The 16,138-nt window shown below is 40.6% G+C and overlaps 1 protein-coding gene across 1 annotated transcript in view; it reads right to left on the reverse strand.

Moving 5' to 3' along the window:
* LOC131981750 (A disintegrin and metalloproteinase with thrombospondin motifs 2-like) overlaps nucleotides 1–16,138 on the reverse strand; it is a 136,853-nt gene that overhangs the window by 69,941 nt on the left and 50,774 nt on the right. The window contains exon 3 of the mRNA XM_059346189.1: nucleotides 6,706–6,883. Within this exon, the coding sequence (XP_059202172.1) occupies nucleotides 6,706–6,883 (178 nt within the window). The remainder of the gene's footprint in view (nucleotides 1–6,705; nucleotides 6,884–16,138) is intronic.

Genomic DNA, 16,138 nt, shown 5'->3' on the forward strand with positions numbered 1-16,138 from the left:
TTTTGTGCTTGTATCTTTCTGCCTCACTGCGTGTGCGCGTGCTTCTACAGGTATGCACTAATGCACACTGCTGATCTTAAGTGGATCCCTACTGCCCAATATAACACCCATATTATTATATGGCATTACACGTTATTACATACATAAAACACATGTTCCATATATAATGCAAGCTGTGAAACAGGATGTGGCGCCACTGCTCTGCTGTGCTGAAACCAGTGGCAGCTGCTGCTGAAATATGGACAGAATTGAATAACTAGCTTATCTAAAACCAGTTATACCCAGTCTTATTTGATGGATACCAAACAACTCAGGATGACTATAAGCTTTCTGTTGGGGAAATTAAATATACTTGATACTTGAATTTACTCTTCTCACACTGGATCCAGTAGAGTCCAAGTCTTAATTGAATGCCTTCCAATTAACACCTCCCTTTCCTGAAAAGCCTATACTTACATTTTGGACAACCCATACTTATCCAAGCTAAAATGGTTCACTGAAGTTTATGTTTCCAAATTCTCAAGAACTTTGGGTTTTTTCGTGCTAAAAATGCTCATTCCCAGACAAGCCTTGACAGATGTTTCAAATTGTTTACATTGGCTATATAGGGTGAAGGAATTCCCCTTTAAAACTACTTGCTTAAGAACTAAAAACAGCAGCCTGAAGATGCTCAGGAGAGAAGGCTCCTGATTTCATTGATACTAGGGTTTAGACAGAAGGTTTATCTTTGGGGTGAATGGGAAGACTGTGCTGAAATGTTGCTTCAAAAGACTGTAATGGATGTTTACAATGTTTTCTTTACTAATGATTAAGGGGGTTAAGACTGGATAACTAGGGATATTTAGGAGGATTGCAGGTCAACAGTACATGCCACATATAAGTGGGATACATCATCTGAAAGTTGGGTACCTGAAGATTAATTTGAGATGCAGACACTGTGTGTCAAGTTTTTCTGGTCATAAATCTGTAATAAAAACAAATTAAATATTTGAAATAAATTGTTATGGGAATCGTGACATTATGATTGAACATGGGAATGGCCTTCATACACTTCAATTATATCTAATAAGTTGCAGCTATTTTATGTGATGATAGCATTGTTAAATTTATTTATTTATTTACCTTGAAAATGGTAAAAATCAATACAAAATAGCACATTGAGACACCAAGATCTTGAGGAAAACCATATCACAATACATGCTGTGATTTGGTAGGAAAAACTTTTGAGATTTCTGCAACAATTGCATTTTTCGGCAATTGGATGGCAATGATATCTGCTCTGGAAACTGCTCGTTGAATCCACAAGAGTCCCAGATTTTTAATATACCCAATTTATGCAACTGTTTTGGGACCACAGTGTGCAGAAATAAATCAACTACAAAAGCAAAAATAACACATTTATAATGCATGCATAAAACTGCATGGTTTCTGCCTCAAACTGCATTGCATAAGCCTAAAGTGGGCATGTCTCCAGCGGGTCGTCCTAAGGGGTTAAAGCCTTTCTCTCTCTCTCTCTCTCTGTCTGCTTGTGTTCCTTACCCCATCACATTCTTTTTAGATTTGGAATGACGTCAAAAACCACAAAAACAAGAACTGTGTTGCATGAGACCGGAATTTCACTTTTAAACTTTTCCACATGCACTTGTGGTAGTGCAGGTCCAAAGCAAAGGCTTTAGAGGATGTTCTAACCAAAGTCTCTTCAATAAGCCTCATAAGGACATCACAGGAATGTCACCTTTCAGGGGGTTTCAGGTGGCCAGTAGGGTTTCCAACAAGAAGCACGTTGTACTGAAAAGTGTCTGCTGGGACTCCCAGTTTCAGATGAAAGATGAGTTCAGGCCTCATATGAGTTGTGTGTGTGCTTGTGTGCTTGTGTGTGTGTGTGTGTGTGTGTGTGTGTGTGTGTGCGTGTGTGTGCGTGTGTGTATGTGTATGTGAGTATCTCTAAGTGCTTAGTCACGAGTCTCCTCTTAAAACCCCTTGCACTATATGACTATCCTTGTGTCACACCAGCAGAGACAGAGCATGGGGGGGAAAGAGAGAGAGAGAGAGAGAGAGAGAGAGAGAGAGAGAGAGTGGTTTCTCGAGGGAACCCCCCCTTCATTTTTCAGGATGCGAAAGGCAGACATTAAGCTGCAGTGACTCGCACCACTGGCCTCTGTCTGACCCCCTCCAATTTCCTCTCAGCTCAGGCCGAAGCCGACACGTCATTGTATCGGCGCTGTGCAACGTGGCATACACCAGCAACACAACAACAGTGACCTAACAACAGCTCACATCAGCCCCGAACAGCGACACAGAACAGCAGCGCCTGAGGGGTGAAACAAATGCTTTCTTTGTGCAGATGCATGGGGTCCTGTGTAGCCGCCTTAGTCCTCCGCCCAGTGTCAGTCCACCAGCTAATTGCAATCACTTTGCCCCAGACACTGCAGGGAGCCTTTCTGCCTAGAGAACAATACAGATCTCTGAAATGTCAATGAAAACAAGTCGGTTGCAAGGGACTACATTTTATAACACAATTCTACTGTGTACATGAGCTGAATGATTGTTACCATGCCACCAAAGTATAACATACAGTCTAACATGTTGCTTCCGCAGCGCTTAAAGCCTAAAAACAAAGTAAGAAAAATAGTGACTTTTATGTATAATATTTATGTGGGATTTTAGTCCAGGTTGGGATTATGGGAAAAAGCCCTCTGGTCGTCCATCTGTTTGGGCACGTCTCAGTACCCTGGACACAACACTGCACTGGCATGCATACACATGCTTGTATACACACAGTTGAAGCAACACACCCACACAGGCAGTCCAGTCTCGCTAGACAAAATACCAAACCCCACCCTCGGTGTCCAGCTACAAAAAAAAAATTGTCTGCAGACACCAAGACGACAATTTGTTTGGGGCGAAAAGTAGCAGAAACCCAGAAAAAGAATTTAGCAGAACAGAAAGACATTGATCAACACCTCAGATAAAAGAAGGAGATAAAATTAAATTGTAAGGGGCGAAGAAAAGACAGATTGAAGGATGGAGCTCTGTACGCCCAGCAAAAAAAAAAAAAAGAATGGCAATCCTTCGTTTTGTATCGCTGCAGCGATTAATTGACGAATGTGCCACATTAATAATAAAGCTTGCTCTCTCCACTTAGGACATTGATTCACACCTCCTCAGCTTATGGTGTAAGAAACCGATCAATCTCGCTCCTTCTTCATCTCTCTTTCTCTCCTTCTTGAGCTCCTCTATTACCTTTCTAAATATAACTTCCTTCCCTCTGTCTTAAGCCAGGAAATGAATCCAACATTCAATAACTGGCTGTGAATTAAGCATGCTTGGCGAAGGAGATCTTCAGAAATGATTGATTGATTATTAATTAATTCGCTAATGTCCCTGATTGATCTACAGGAGGGGAGTGATTGTCTGAGGGAGAGAATATGAGGGGAGGAAAATAGTGAGTTTTAGAGGTTGGAGGGGGAAAAAAGTGTAAAGGCAGCAGGATCTATAGTGTGCTTCCTGTGAGTCCGTGTGGCTGTGATATTACAGTGATGTGATGTAACAACTGGGTAGGTAAACCTGTGTTTACATAATGTTGTGGTCTAGAATAGCTGAGACGAAGATAAAACGGAAAAAGAGAAGAGATGCGAAGAGAGAGATCCACATCAAATGCTACAGGGAGCAGCACATGCCTGCTCGTCTGTATGTCTGTCTGTCAGTCTGTCTGCTTGGCCTTGAAAATCCCAGCACTCAAAGCCAGACGACCACAGAACTCATGCCCACGCCATACATGCACGCACACAGACACACACACACAGACACACACACACACTCACACACACACACACACACACACACACAGAAGACACACACACACTGTGGCCTGTTCTATCCTACGCTATTGATCTGCACCCCACTCTTCATTAGAAAGAAAGATTCAAAGGCAACAAGGAACAGTGAGACGTGTTTTGTGTGTGTGTGTGTGTGTGTGTGTGTGTGTGTGCATGTGCATGCAGCATGTATGTGTGTTCTGAAGTGTAAATGCATGATCAAGGGAGTTGTGTAAGCTGCATGCGGTTACATCCTGTATGTGTGCATGGCTTTCCGTATAGTTTTTTTCAGTGTGTGCATGCTTACATGTGTGTAAGTGTGTGTGTGTGTGTGTGTGTGTGTGTGCTGCCAGGTATCAGTAACAGTGGGAGCGGATCTGTGTTACTCTAATGCAGTCTGTCCTCACTGGGTGTTCCTATGGAAACTCTCTCTCTCTCTCTCTGTATATTATTAGACATTCTTGAGTCAACTGCTCAGAATAGGAAGACACAGATCTCATCTATTGCGATACATTCGTTATAAAGCTCCTCATCTCGCTCCTGTACAACATGCTTTTGCTTTGGTGATTAGTTGAGATGCAGTCTTGCACAGGTCCGTGTCACAATTGATTGACTCGTAGGCATCAGATCAATCATGGTGATTGGGCAGCCACTTCTGCTGAAACAAGCCTGAGGCATGCAGACATTGCAGGGATATTTTTCCCAGCAAGCAAGTTCTTAAAACCCCTGACTGATGATACTGAATATCAAGTTTTCTGGGATTTTACCTTCTTTTTTTAATTTCTGCTTTGTTTGGATGTGCATGTTTTCAAAAAGAACTCACAAGAAATCAGGCAGACAATGGTGCCATTTGCCATTAATTCAGTTAAATTAGCCAAAAAATATAACTTTTAAAACCGCTCAATATATATGTCAGGTGCATTAAATAATTAGCGGCATTATTTCTCACAAAAAGCTTACTAGGCATTTCAATAATATCCTAATATCACAATCACACCCTGATACATTTTTTTTGTCCCTTATTTTTTTATTCATTTCACTAATTTACCTACGGATATATGCAGCTTTTTATTATTATTTTATTATAAGTTCAGACCTGTGACAAAATAATGATAATACTAATTTAATATGAATATAATATAATGTTATAATATCAAAATGATAACATTTAATTATAAAAAGACTAATACTATTTATCAAATATTAAAGCAACATTATATCTGATATGCAAGTCTTAGATCAGATTCTGGACACACTCCATGCTCCAGGTTTCCTGGTATGAGCCAATACACAGTTAATCTCTAAATGTAATAACTCCTATACTTAATGCACATTTCTATGGCTGCTATATTGAGTTCAATTTAGTTTTGGAGTAGTTAATTGTTAAATGTAAGTGTTATATTTTGAATTTAAGCTCAAGATCATGTTGCAAAATGCACAGACTTGATGTGAAAACTTATTGAACAAAAATAATAACAAGAAATATAAATGTATGTATGTATATTTTCACATGTGTAAAATATTCAGATCACAGAAAAAAATAGGGAAGAACAAATTTGTCACTTTGCAATACAAAAGAGCACATTTGTCATGTTTTAGTGACCAGTTTCAGCGTCTGTTATCACTGAGTTGTGGTTGTAGTGGGAAATCAAATTAAGTTATCAAATCAGTAATCAAATTAAATGTTGCATCACTACTTTGCAGATGTCACATAATGTAAATATCAATCTCCATGTCTGCTAATATATCATCACATTCAAAACATGGGTGTTTGAACATTTTTATGTGGGAAAATTTCACCACACGACTTCACTTTTTTCGACAAGCTCTGTTTTACATGACTTTATGTTCTTACCTCCTACCTCCATAAATGTGTGTTTTTTATGCTTATTTACAAGTAAATCAGAGTAACTGAAATAGAGAATTGTACAAGACGCTCATGTCCTTCAAAATTTATAAAAGTTCAATTTATTATATTGAGCTAAAAGATAAAGTAAAAAAACAGTAAGATTCATTGGATTAAATTGATTCAATCATGTGATATTACCTTGAAGTTGAACAACCTCATTTTACTGCATTAAGGTCAGATTCATTTTTTTCTCATTCCACTGTAACAAAAAATAAAAAGATGTTTGAGCGTAACACAAGATAAAACCAGTGAATAGCTGAATCCTTGTGATGAAAATATAATTCTGCTTGCGTGATAATGTTCAGACCTTGAGTATTAAAGCCTTTTTAAATACATATTTGTCTTCTTATCCCGGAGCTGACACGCTGTGTCGAACTGTAAGTATTATGCTTCCTCTAAAATAATAGCCCTACTTGTTGTTTCACTTCATTTATTTCATCTGTAGAGTGGAAAATGGAGGCACACACGGCGGGAAACCAAAGACTTGAGTGCCAGCTGTTAATTGTTGAGGCAGCCAAGGCAGCGTATAATTCTATAAAAGACACAAGGAGTGCTACCTTACCAATCAAACACGTGCGTCGCCATATGTCGCTCCTTTCTCACTGGAAAATTAGCGCAGTGACAGGAGGATGCGTTTGAGCGTGTGTAGGTGTAACCTTTTTGACAGCAGGGTATGCTCACGCTGTGACTCGCTGTCTTTGCATACAATAGTTTGATATGATTATATAAGCAGGTGTGTGTGAGGGAGCAATGGTTGAAGACGCTACAGGGGAAGTGGTGTTTGAGAAAGAGAACTTTAAAGTCAGGATGGGTGCTGGTGGAGCTTTCAAATGTTGGGTGAACGATCGGGGAGTCTGTGTCAATAAAATATCTCAGTAAAAAGATGGAGGAGATGAAGTTAAATAGAGCACAGAGCTGAAGTATGCAGTGAAGGGTGTGTGAGAGCGCAGGGTGGCACAGTTGGAGCCCCGGACTGACCTCTGGAGTGGTAGTCTGCCGCCGCGCTGCTGATGGGCGCTTTCTTTACGGCTGAGGAGCGATAGACGATGTGTGTCCTCCCTCCTCCGCCTTCCTCCTCTTCCTGCTCTATCACTCCGTCGCCCCTTTCCGCCGGCTCGATAAAAAACTCCTCTTGCTCCATCCTGATCATGCCAGCCTGAAAGAGAGTGTGGAAAATTAATTGGGTGACATGAGAACTGGTAGGTGAACTCTGACATCATGTTAATGCGTGTTAGTCCCTCATATCACCGCCCTTTGTTTGCCTCTCACTCTTTCTCCATCCATCCTTCACATCCTCTCTCGCCCTGACAGTTTGAAGACAGAAATAGCCCCATTTCTTTACTGCGCTGCTGTGTGAGGGGCATACTGGGAGAAAAGAGGAGAGGAGGGGACAGCAGTGATCCCTCCTGGGGACCTGCAGAGGTCCAGAGTGACACCTGGCATCTAAAATGGCCAACACAACAGCAGGAGATGAGACTGTCCCACTCCCATCTTGGACTAACACATTCTGTCAGGTAATTCCCCATGTCCGCCTCACACACACACACACACACACACACACACACACATGAGATGTACACAAACGCAAACTCACAGGCAGAGAGTGAGGGAAGAGACTGTGAAAGAGATGGCGAGAAGTTAAAAGGCGTGCATACTGAACACAAAAAAAAAAAGAAAAAGAAGTTGCACGCACATAAACGGGGAAAACAGGCACTGGGAAAATTGCCCGTCACTCTCTCTTATTCCATCTGTCTGTTTAAGACAACTGGTAATTACCAAGGCAACGCACTGCTGTAGAGGAAAGCCATGGGGGAGAACACACAGAGAGGGTGGAGAGGCTTTGGAGAGGAAGAGCGCAAAAAGAAAGAGAGCGATAAATGAAGAAGAGAGACAACATCGATGCGATCAGCGCTTGTCTGCTTCTCCCTCCGCTCTGACAGGAGAAGGAACGGATGATGAGCCAGTTGAGGAGAGGAAAGTGAGCTGATGGCTAAAAAAATACAGTGTATATTACAGAGGAATGTGTGATGAAAAGCAGTGCTGAAAGACACAGAAAGGCTACCCAGGGGCACAATGACCTGCTACAAATGGCTGACTATATTAGCCCATGGACGTATACATATACACAGCATGAGCACAGATGACAAAGTTACCATGTTACCAGTATTTTTCCACAATTTGTCATTCCTGACTTGACAGATGTTTGTTAGGGAACTGCAATTTGCAGTAAACTATGTCTTATTACACATTTTTCTTTACAATAAAGTCGTATAGATAGAAACTTTGTGAACATAAGTGCAAGCTATGTTCAAAAGATCTGGAAGAAGTGTCTTGCCAGCCTACACTGACAAACTTGGTATCACTGGAAACTAAAAATCCCGTCCTTTTTAACAAACTTCAACGCATCTCGATTGGAAGATTGAAAAAAGCCACAATGACATAAATCCATGTTCTTGCTTATGTTATTTTGACCAATAACGGCAGATCAGCCATACACTAATCACTGAATATTCATCTTTTGTACTTTATTTAGTTATTGTAATTCTATTTCTCCATTTTATAATTCTTCTACTGCTACTAGCTCAGTTTACCACCCATAAACCACATATTGTCTGTCTGACCTGGAACCCTTTCTCTGTATTTCATGAATTTTCTTTCAAATTTTTATACTGTTAAAGTGTTTTTTTTATTTATTTTATTTAAGTGTTCATGTGTACTTTTCTTCCTAGTGTCTTTGCGTTGTCAAAGTGGGGAATGTGTTTTATCATTTGCTCGTCTTGTTTGTTTGCATGTGTTTTCTTTAAGTTGCATTGAGTTGAGCTGTCTCAGCCACCTATAAAAACATGAATTTGACTTCACATGAATCATACAGAAACAGATGTACAATGTGCATCATCCACTGTTGGATGTGCAGTCATGACAGAAGTCATTTCACTGAACACATCTGCATCATCTATAGTGCCTACATGGAGCCTGAACAGAACAAATATGAGGTTTTAATTTATGAGAGCAGCCAGACTCTAAAAATCCATTCTTTTCCTGAAGCATACTACTCATTAAATCCTTTGAGCTCTAATAGAAATGGAGTATAAGAACTTGTGTGCTCTGAATTCCTTGGAGGCCGATTTGAAAGGAAATGGATATTAACAAAAGTGGACCCTCAAAAATAAAAAGGTGCTTTTTTCTTGCCTTTACGCTCATCATTCTCTCTCTCTCTCCCTCTCCCTCCCTCCCTCTCTCTCTCTCTCTCTCTCTCCTTCCCTCCCTGTCAGTCTGAAGCTTTGGTCCCGGAAGGATGTCGACAAGCCACTGACCTGCCCTCTCGCTCTCCCTCCCTTTTCCCCCTCTTCCTCCCTCCACCTCTGTCTCCTTTCTCATCCCTCCATTTCCCCGAGCCGTGGTGCGGCATTCCGATTGGAGCTGATGGATCTGCGATGGTGCATGCATTCCCACTCCAGAATACCAAGCAGTGGGGAGAGGAGACCCGTGTCAAAGAAAAAAGATGACATGTGGGACTGGGAGACATGGTTGGATCGATCAGAGCTGGTATAGAGGGGGCGGGGGGTTAGAGAGAGGGGAAGGTGTGAGGGAGCCGAAGAACTGGACATGTACTTTGAAAAAGCTGAAGTGTATAAAGCATCAAAGCGTCTGCACACATTTCCATAGTGAGAAGCATTGTCTTCATCTCCTCTAAAGCAGGAGCAGCCAAGTCCTAGTCGAGGGGATTACAGGGAGGCTTGTCCAAACACTGTGTCCAGAACAACTGAGACAAATTCAGATTCACCGGCAGCACGCCAGCAGCCTTAATGTAGCAACACCAGTTGGGTTATTCAAAGACAGGGTTCAGGGCCACATGGAGATAAGCTACATGTAAAGATCAGCCGTGATGGCACATTGCTGGAAGGGGCGGTATTATCGGTTAGAATCAGATAATACCGCCCCTTCCAGTATTTTAAAAAAACATTCAAGCTAAAAGTCATTTGATGAAGAATGATGTGTGCATTTACAAGAGTTAAAAGCTGCTAAAGTTTGTAAGGTTAAAATCATCATTAGATAGTGCTTTTAAATGTATTTAATTCATTTTGGGTGCTTGAAATATGGGTATTTTATACTTATTTTCAAGATTAATTTCTAGTACTTTAAAAAATAAGTATTTGATTTTGGGTTATGTTGACTGATTATGGTTTCTTGGGTTACATTTGTGTTTGTGTATAAGGTTTTTCACATGTGATTGTCTTTGGCAACATTCAAAATAAAAGAGAGGAAAGAAAAAAAGCTAAATCTTAATCATTGAATGATTCCAGTCCAATCTTCTGAAGCAAGCTGTCTTTTCAAGTGGGGGAAGCTGCACTTTAAACTTCAGAAGAGTAAGGGCCATTTGACAATTTAAAAAATAACTTAATTTTTCAACCATGTACCTGAATCAAATGATAAAAAATTAACTGGAGTTCAACACTTACTCAAAAACAATAAACAAAAATGTCTAGCTGCTGTGCAGTGTTCTCTTAACTTGTTTTACATGCATTTTTAGACGTCCCCTTCACTTTGGCTCGTTATTTTTCAGTCGACTGTCAAGTCACGCAGGTTTTCACAGCTCGAAGCATCAAGGTGACAGCACCTGGGCAATATCAAGCTTTATTCTGCACTGCCACACAAATAGTGTATTGTAAAACTAATATTCGGTCGTTCTGGAAGGTTCTTGCTAAATAGAATTTTATAATTTAGACTTTTTGAAGTGAGGATGGATAAGGTACTTATTAGGGATGGGCAGTTGGAAAAAACCTGCCAGATAGAGATAATATTGTAAAAAATAATGTCAAGGAGTTCAATGTTTTAGCCCTTGAAAAGGCATGAGGTTAATTTTCACAGTATTTGTTCATATTTAAGTAGTTTTTGTGTTTAAATAAGTTTTGGCTAAAATTAAACCTAATAATTAATGCTAGCAAGGTTTGATTCAGTAAGCTAGTTATGCTCAAATTAATACTCTTGTATTTCTGTGTGTTTTATAATTGTTATTGCAACTTTCAGTTTGCAAACTGTAGCTTTATCCAACTTAATTCTCAGCCGCAGAAGTGAATGCTCGGCCGTGTTTCAGTTCAGTGAGTTCTGATACGCAGTCAGAGATAATATTACAATTAAAAAATACACAGATCGATTTAAAATTCCATGTGATCGACCAAATTCTCAATGACCATTAAGTGATCATCGATTAATTATTCCAATCGCTAGTACTTATCTATAGTCAGAGTTTTATGGGCATGCCCCCAGTTTGGTGAAGCAGGCAGGCGCACCAATATGGCAGTTATAGATTGCTGTGAAGAAGGCCAGCAGCAACATGTATTTTAGATACCTAAAAAATGTTAAACTTTAAGTTTATGCTTCATTTATTATATTTTCACTGCATTACATTGCTGTCAGACAGCATTTTCTGACCGGGAACTGAAGCTCTTATATCCCTCTATAATATCTTTAAAGCCACCATACTCCATTAGAAAAAGCAGCATTTACCTTGCTGAACAAAGACATTGCTGATCTACCGCTGCCTTGGCCAGTTTGTTGATAAATCTGAACAATCCCTTTAACCCTTTATCAGGCAAGAACTTCCGGTAACATTTAGAGAAAAAAGTTGCAAATTTACTAGATTAAAGTGGCAAATCTGCGTGAAAAAAACACTTAAAATCTCATAAATCTGCGCATTTTTTTCTCGTAGATTTGCCACTTTAATCTCGTAAACTTTTTTCTCAAAATATTATTTTCGTATGTTTTCTTTTACACATTCTGGCTGTATGTAATATCCTCCAATATTCTCTAGGGTTGAAATTTGGAATTTGCAAGTATTGCAATGAGTGCCCTATTAAGGGTTAAAGTGGTGAATCTGGGAGAAAAAAGTTGATTTTTTTCCACTTTTTTCACGTAAATCTGCAACTTTTTTTCTTGTAGATTTGCCACTTAAATCTAGTAAATTTGCAACGTTTTTCTCGAAATATTACCTGAAGTTACCAAATATAGTTCTTTGCCTGATAAATGGTTGAAACACCAAAGTCGCACAATAACACAAAGTAAACTAACCAGCAACTCATCAATAACCCTTCTTCTGCCAGTTAAAATTACTGTTTTGTTTTTACGAATCAAGATTTCTTTTCCCCATATTGCCCACCCCTAGATAAAATACATTTTGCTGCTGCCCCTGTCCACAGCAGTACATTGCTTCGTTTCCGTATCTGTGCTGCCTGCTTTTCTAAACTGGTGGTGTGCAGGCCGCCATCTACTGTAGGTAACACTCTGACTTACACAACCCACTTCAAAGAATCCAAACTATCCCTTTAAGAAGTTAAAATAGTTAGTTAACTGACTTATGGAAATGTATCCTTGTATATTTATTCTATTAATTTAAAGGTATTTAGAAATGATTAACTTAGTTCAGCAGGTCGGGTGTGTGGAGATGAGGCACCACACAGAATCTTATGTGGTTTTTCATCTGTTGCTGTGAATCTGCTCTGTAATTGCTATATGTTTAGCATTATCGCTCTGTAACTCGCCTGCTCGGGGATCACTGTGGCACCTGCTGCCTCGCTCGTTGCTGTTCTCTTATTACAGTAAATTCATTGTGCTCCTTTGGGTGATGAGCCTGAAGATGTTTTATTAGGTTTGACGTGTTAAAATTTAGCTTATTAGCTCCACTCCCCTCATGAGACACTTAAATCTGACACAGCTGCTTTCTGCATCTCGTATTCATCTTCATTGATTCTAAAGGACTTTTACATCTCACACAGGAAGTATGTCTGCACATATCGCTGAAAAGGTCATGGATGAGCATCTAGTTCATATGGATTTTATACACACGGTCGCCCATATAGTTGGAATCTTTTTGTTTCCAGACACAATCCTCCGTTAATTGTGGTTTCATTTTCATTGTGATATGTTTGGGAGAGATTGATTAATAAAGTTTTATGGAGATATACACTTTATCTGTCAATAAAAAAATCACATTGTCACAATAATTTCATGGAAAGAAGTCAAAAATGATTTTATTCCAACTTTATGGGCGACCGTGTATTATGTATTTCTATGTTCCTGGGTTTGTGCCTCCTTGTCACCATAACATCTGATCATTTGCATAAAGCAGAGGCAACATATACTGTAAATAACATGGTGGGGAAAACAAAATACCACCTACCACTGGATTGCTTTTAGCAACATATTTATATGGACATTTCTGCATTAAACGCCAATGATGCCAAAATTGTTATCAATTTTGTCAAAATCCTGTGACTTTACTGCTTCCCAAAGGCTTACAATAACAAAGACAAAGCTGGAAAGATGTCCTACTGAGCTCTCTGATCTATTTCAGTTCATATTTCAATCAATTTAAACACTTCCTTGAATAAATCTTCTTCTCAAGGAATAAAGATGCAAATTACATCTGAGTCATTCATCATCAAGACTAAGGAAAGCATTCACACATTTTGGAGCAACCTGCTCCAAATATTCACATCTGGCTTATAATCAAAGAAAAACACCCATACATGCTCTCAACTCAGCCTATAACTGGGTTATTGTTGCTCTCACGGCCACTGAGATGGTGACACTAACCACAAGCCTCCCTCTGAGACCTGGAGCCCATCTGCAGGCTCCAAATCTGGATCCTACACACAGAGTGTCCACTTACAACAGGAGGATCCTCTGTGTTTGAAGGCACACTGAGCTCTATTTGAAGATCTGAAAGGAGTAACTTGAGTCCCGGGTTAAGTGTCCTGAGGGGCACGTGAGATGGACAAGCAGCAGAAAAGCAGTGTTGGAGTGGAAGAGCGGATGTTGTGGTGAGGATCAAAGTCACACCCGGTCGGGGCCCTTCAGCTCAGTCCACCACAGGCAGTGCGCAAGCGAGTGTGTGTGTGTTTGATCTGGTGTCACAGTGTGTGTGTATGTGTGTGTTTGATCTGATTCATAACCCCGCTACTGCTGGCCAACATCACACACACTTGCACACATGCATCCACAGACAGGGCAGGGAAGACACAGTCACACAAACACACACATCCACGCACAAATATAGCTTTGATAGTGACTCACTCGTACTGTGTAACCCTCCGATTCATTCACCCTTTGAGTCATGAGAGAATCATACAGTAGTAAGGCTGATTTGAAAAATTAGACACGCATCAGAGACGGAGATTAAGATGACACGTCACCGTAAATATTAATGGGTGTTTTATTTAATCGCATCAGCAGCAAATTGTACCTTTATGCTCCCTCCGCTAAGCTCTGAGGAAGCCAAGTTTTGTGTTTGGATTATGAATATGGCTTTGGCAAAAAAAAATAATGTAGATTTATCTTAAATTTATGAAGGCGGCATGAAGCAAAGCTATTCAAAGCATTCAGGGAAGCTAAATATATAAGTCACTTATGACCCCTGGAAAACCTTTCTTCTCTGCTGCTTTACTGAGAAAAAGTAGAGAGCAGGAGCGGCAGCACGAGGGAGAGAACTGCAATTAAGGTTACATATTAAGACAGATTCATTAAGTGAATAAAATTATTTGCTTAATGTCCTGAAGAGGTGATTGCCCAATTATGTTAATCAGGGATATGCGACGAGGAGGGGAATAAATCTGATGTAGCAAACAAAATTTATCAAACATAAACACATAAGAGGAGCGAGGCTGTCAGACTTCTCAAACTGCACCCCCTTCTATTGCTCACACACACTGTCAGGTTGTGTGTATCACGTGCTTGTGTGTGTGTGTGTGTGTGTGTGTGTGTGTGTGGAAGCCAGATGCCAGCGTGATTTAAGCTGTGCAGGACTTAGTGATGCAGCCCCGTCCCTGTCGCCCTGCTCAGCTCATTACATAGAGTGGTCTCCAAAAAAGGCCACACACCTACACACTCTCACATACATACACACTGTTCCAGTCACCCTCTATTTCTCTTCCCCTGCTTTCTCCACCTCATTTGCAAATTGTTCATCTTTGACCTACATTTTTGATCACAGTATGTCAGCCAAACTACAAAGTCTCTCTGTGGGTTCATTTCGGGTTTTAACTCTCCGGCCCGGCCCGTACGCATCAACTGTCTGTGACCCCTAAAAGAAAAACGGGGAAAAATGCAGCAGTGAAAGGAAGAGGAGGAGACATGAATAAACAGGAAAGGCCTTCTGTGTGTTCCCCAAAAAACAGCACTGTGACTCTTCAGTCTGTTATCTCCAAGAACATCTTTCTACTTTTGAGTCAGACCCCCGGTGGCGCACTTTGGTCAACCAGTTCTGTGTTTCCCTCATATTTGCACTCTTCCTTCATCCGCTTTCCCTCATCGCTACCATATATAATCTGCCTCTCCTTTGCACTCTGCTTTCCTCTTTTCTTTTCCATCACTCTTTTTGCTTCGCCCTCTATGTTTTTCTCACAATTCCATTAGTACCCCATCCTTTCCTTTCGCCGTCTCTTTCCGTTTCTCATAATACTAAGTGGTGGAAGGCACTCTAAATGTGTGAGAGTGAAGACAGGCCCAGGTGTTGGAAAAAAATGAAGACAGACAAAGACAACAGAGCACACAGGCCGTATTATTTAAACAGACTCTGGATGGCATGGGCCTAAGAATAGCAGTCGTGAGCCAAATCTGGTTAGCCTGACCGCATGATCTGTGGAAATTTTGGTTCAGGGCGAGAACGTTGACACACACAGAAACACAGTCGCTGACAGTCTGGCGGATAGGCCGAGAGACAGAGTGCCAGCCAGACAGACAGTTTGCAAAGGAGGCTGCCTCAGTGTCCCATTCTCGCTTTCTCTCTCTCTCTCTTTCTCTCCCAATTCCTGTTGTTATTCATCAGGACAGAAGCTCCATCCCTCTGTTTTCTGTCCAAACAGCGATTATGAATCAGCAGTATGTGGAAGGGAAACGGAGAGGAAATAGAGACTGAATGAGCAGAGGAGTTAAAAGTAGCAGAAATATGTGATAACCAGCCAGAAAGAGGTGATCAAGACAGGAAGTGGTGGGTAAATGTGAGAGAATTTCAAAGTGACAGAATGAGAATTAACAAGAGCAGAAGATTAGAGGAAAAGAAACACAGCGGAAACGGGAATGAATTGGGGAAAAGGCTGAAAGGAATTTAGGGTCAAGAGACGGAAAAACAACATTGAGGAAAAATAAAGGGCGATAATTTACAAATTACAGAGTCATTTACTCCATAATCAGCTCAGCACTGAGTAAAGCAAAGGTCCTCCTCCTCCCCCGGTGTTCCTCTCTCTCCTCTCTCTGTCTCACCCTTTCGTTCTTTTTCTCTCAGCAGTCTGACAGCTTTCCCGGACAGCCAAATGTTCTTGGCCTGACCAACATGGAAGGACGAGTGTAGGGAATGTTTATAAGACCCAATCATCAGAGGCATCCACACTCGGTCTCCACTGTTGTCTTTCCTCGG

Source organism: Centropristis striata, chromosome 12 (assembly GCF_030273125.1).
Source record: "Centropristis striata isolate RG_2023a ecotype Rhode Island chromosome 12, C.striata_1.0, whole genome shotgun sequence".
Lineage (NCBI taxonomy): Eukaryota > Metazoa > Chordata > Actinopteri > Perciformes > Serranidae > Centropristis > Centropristis striata.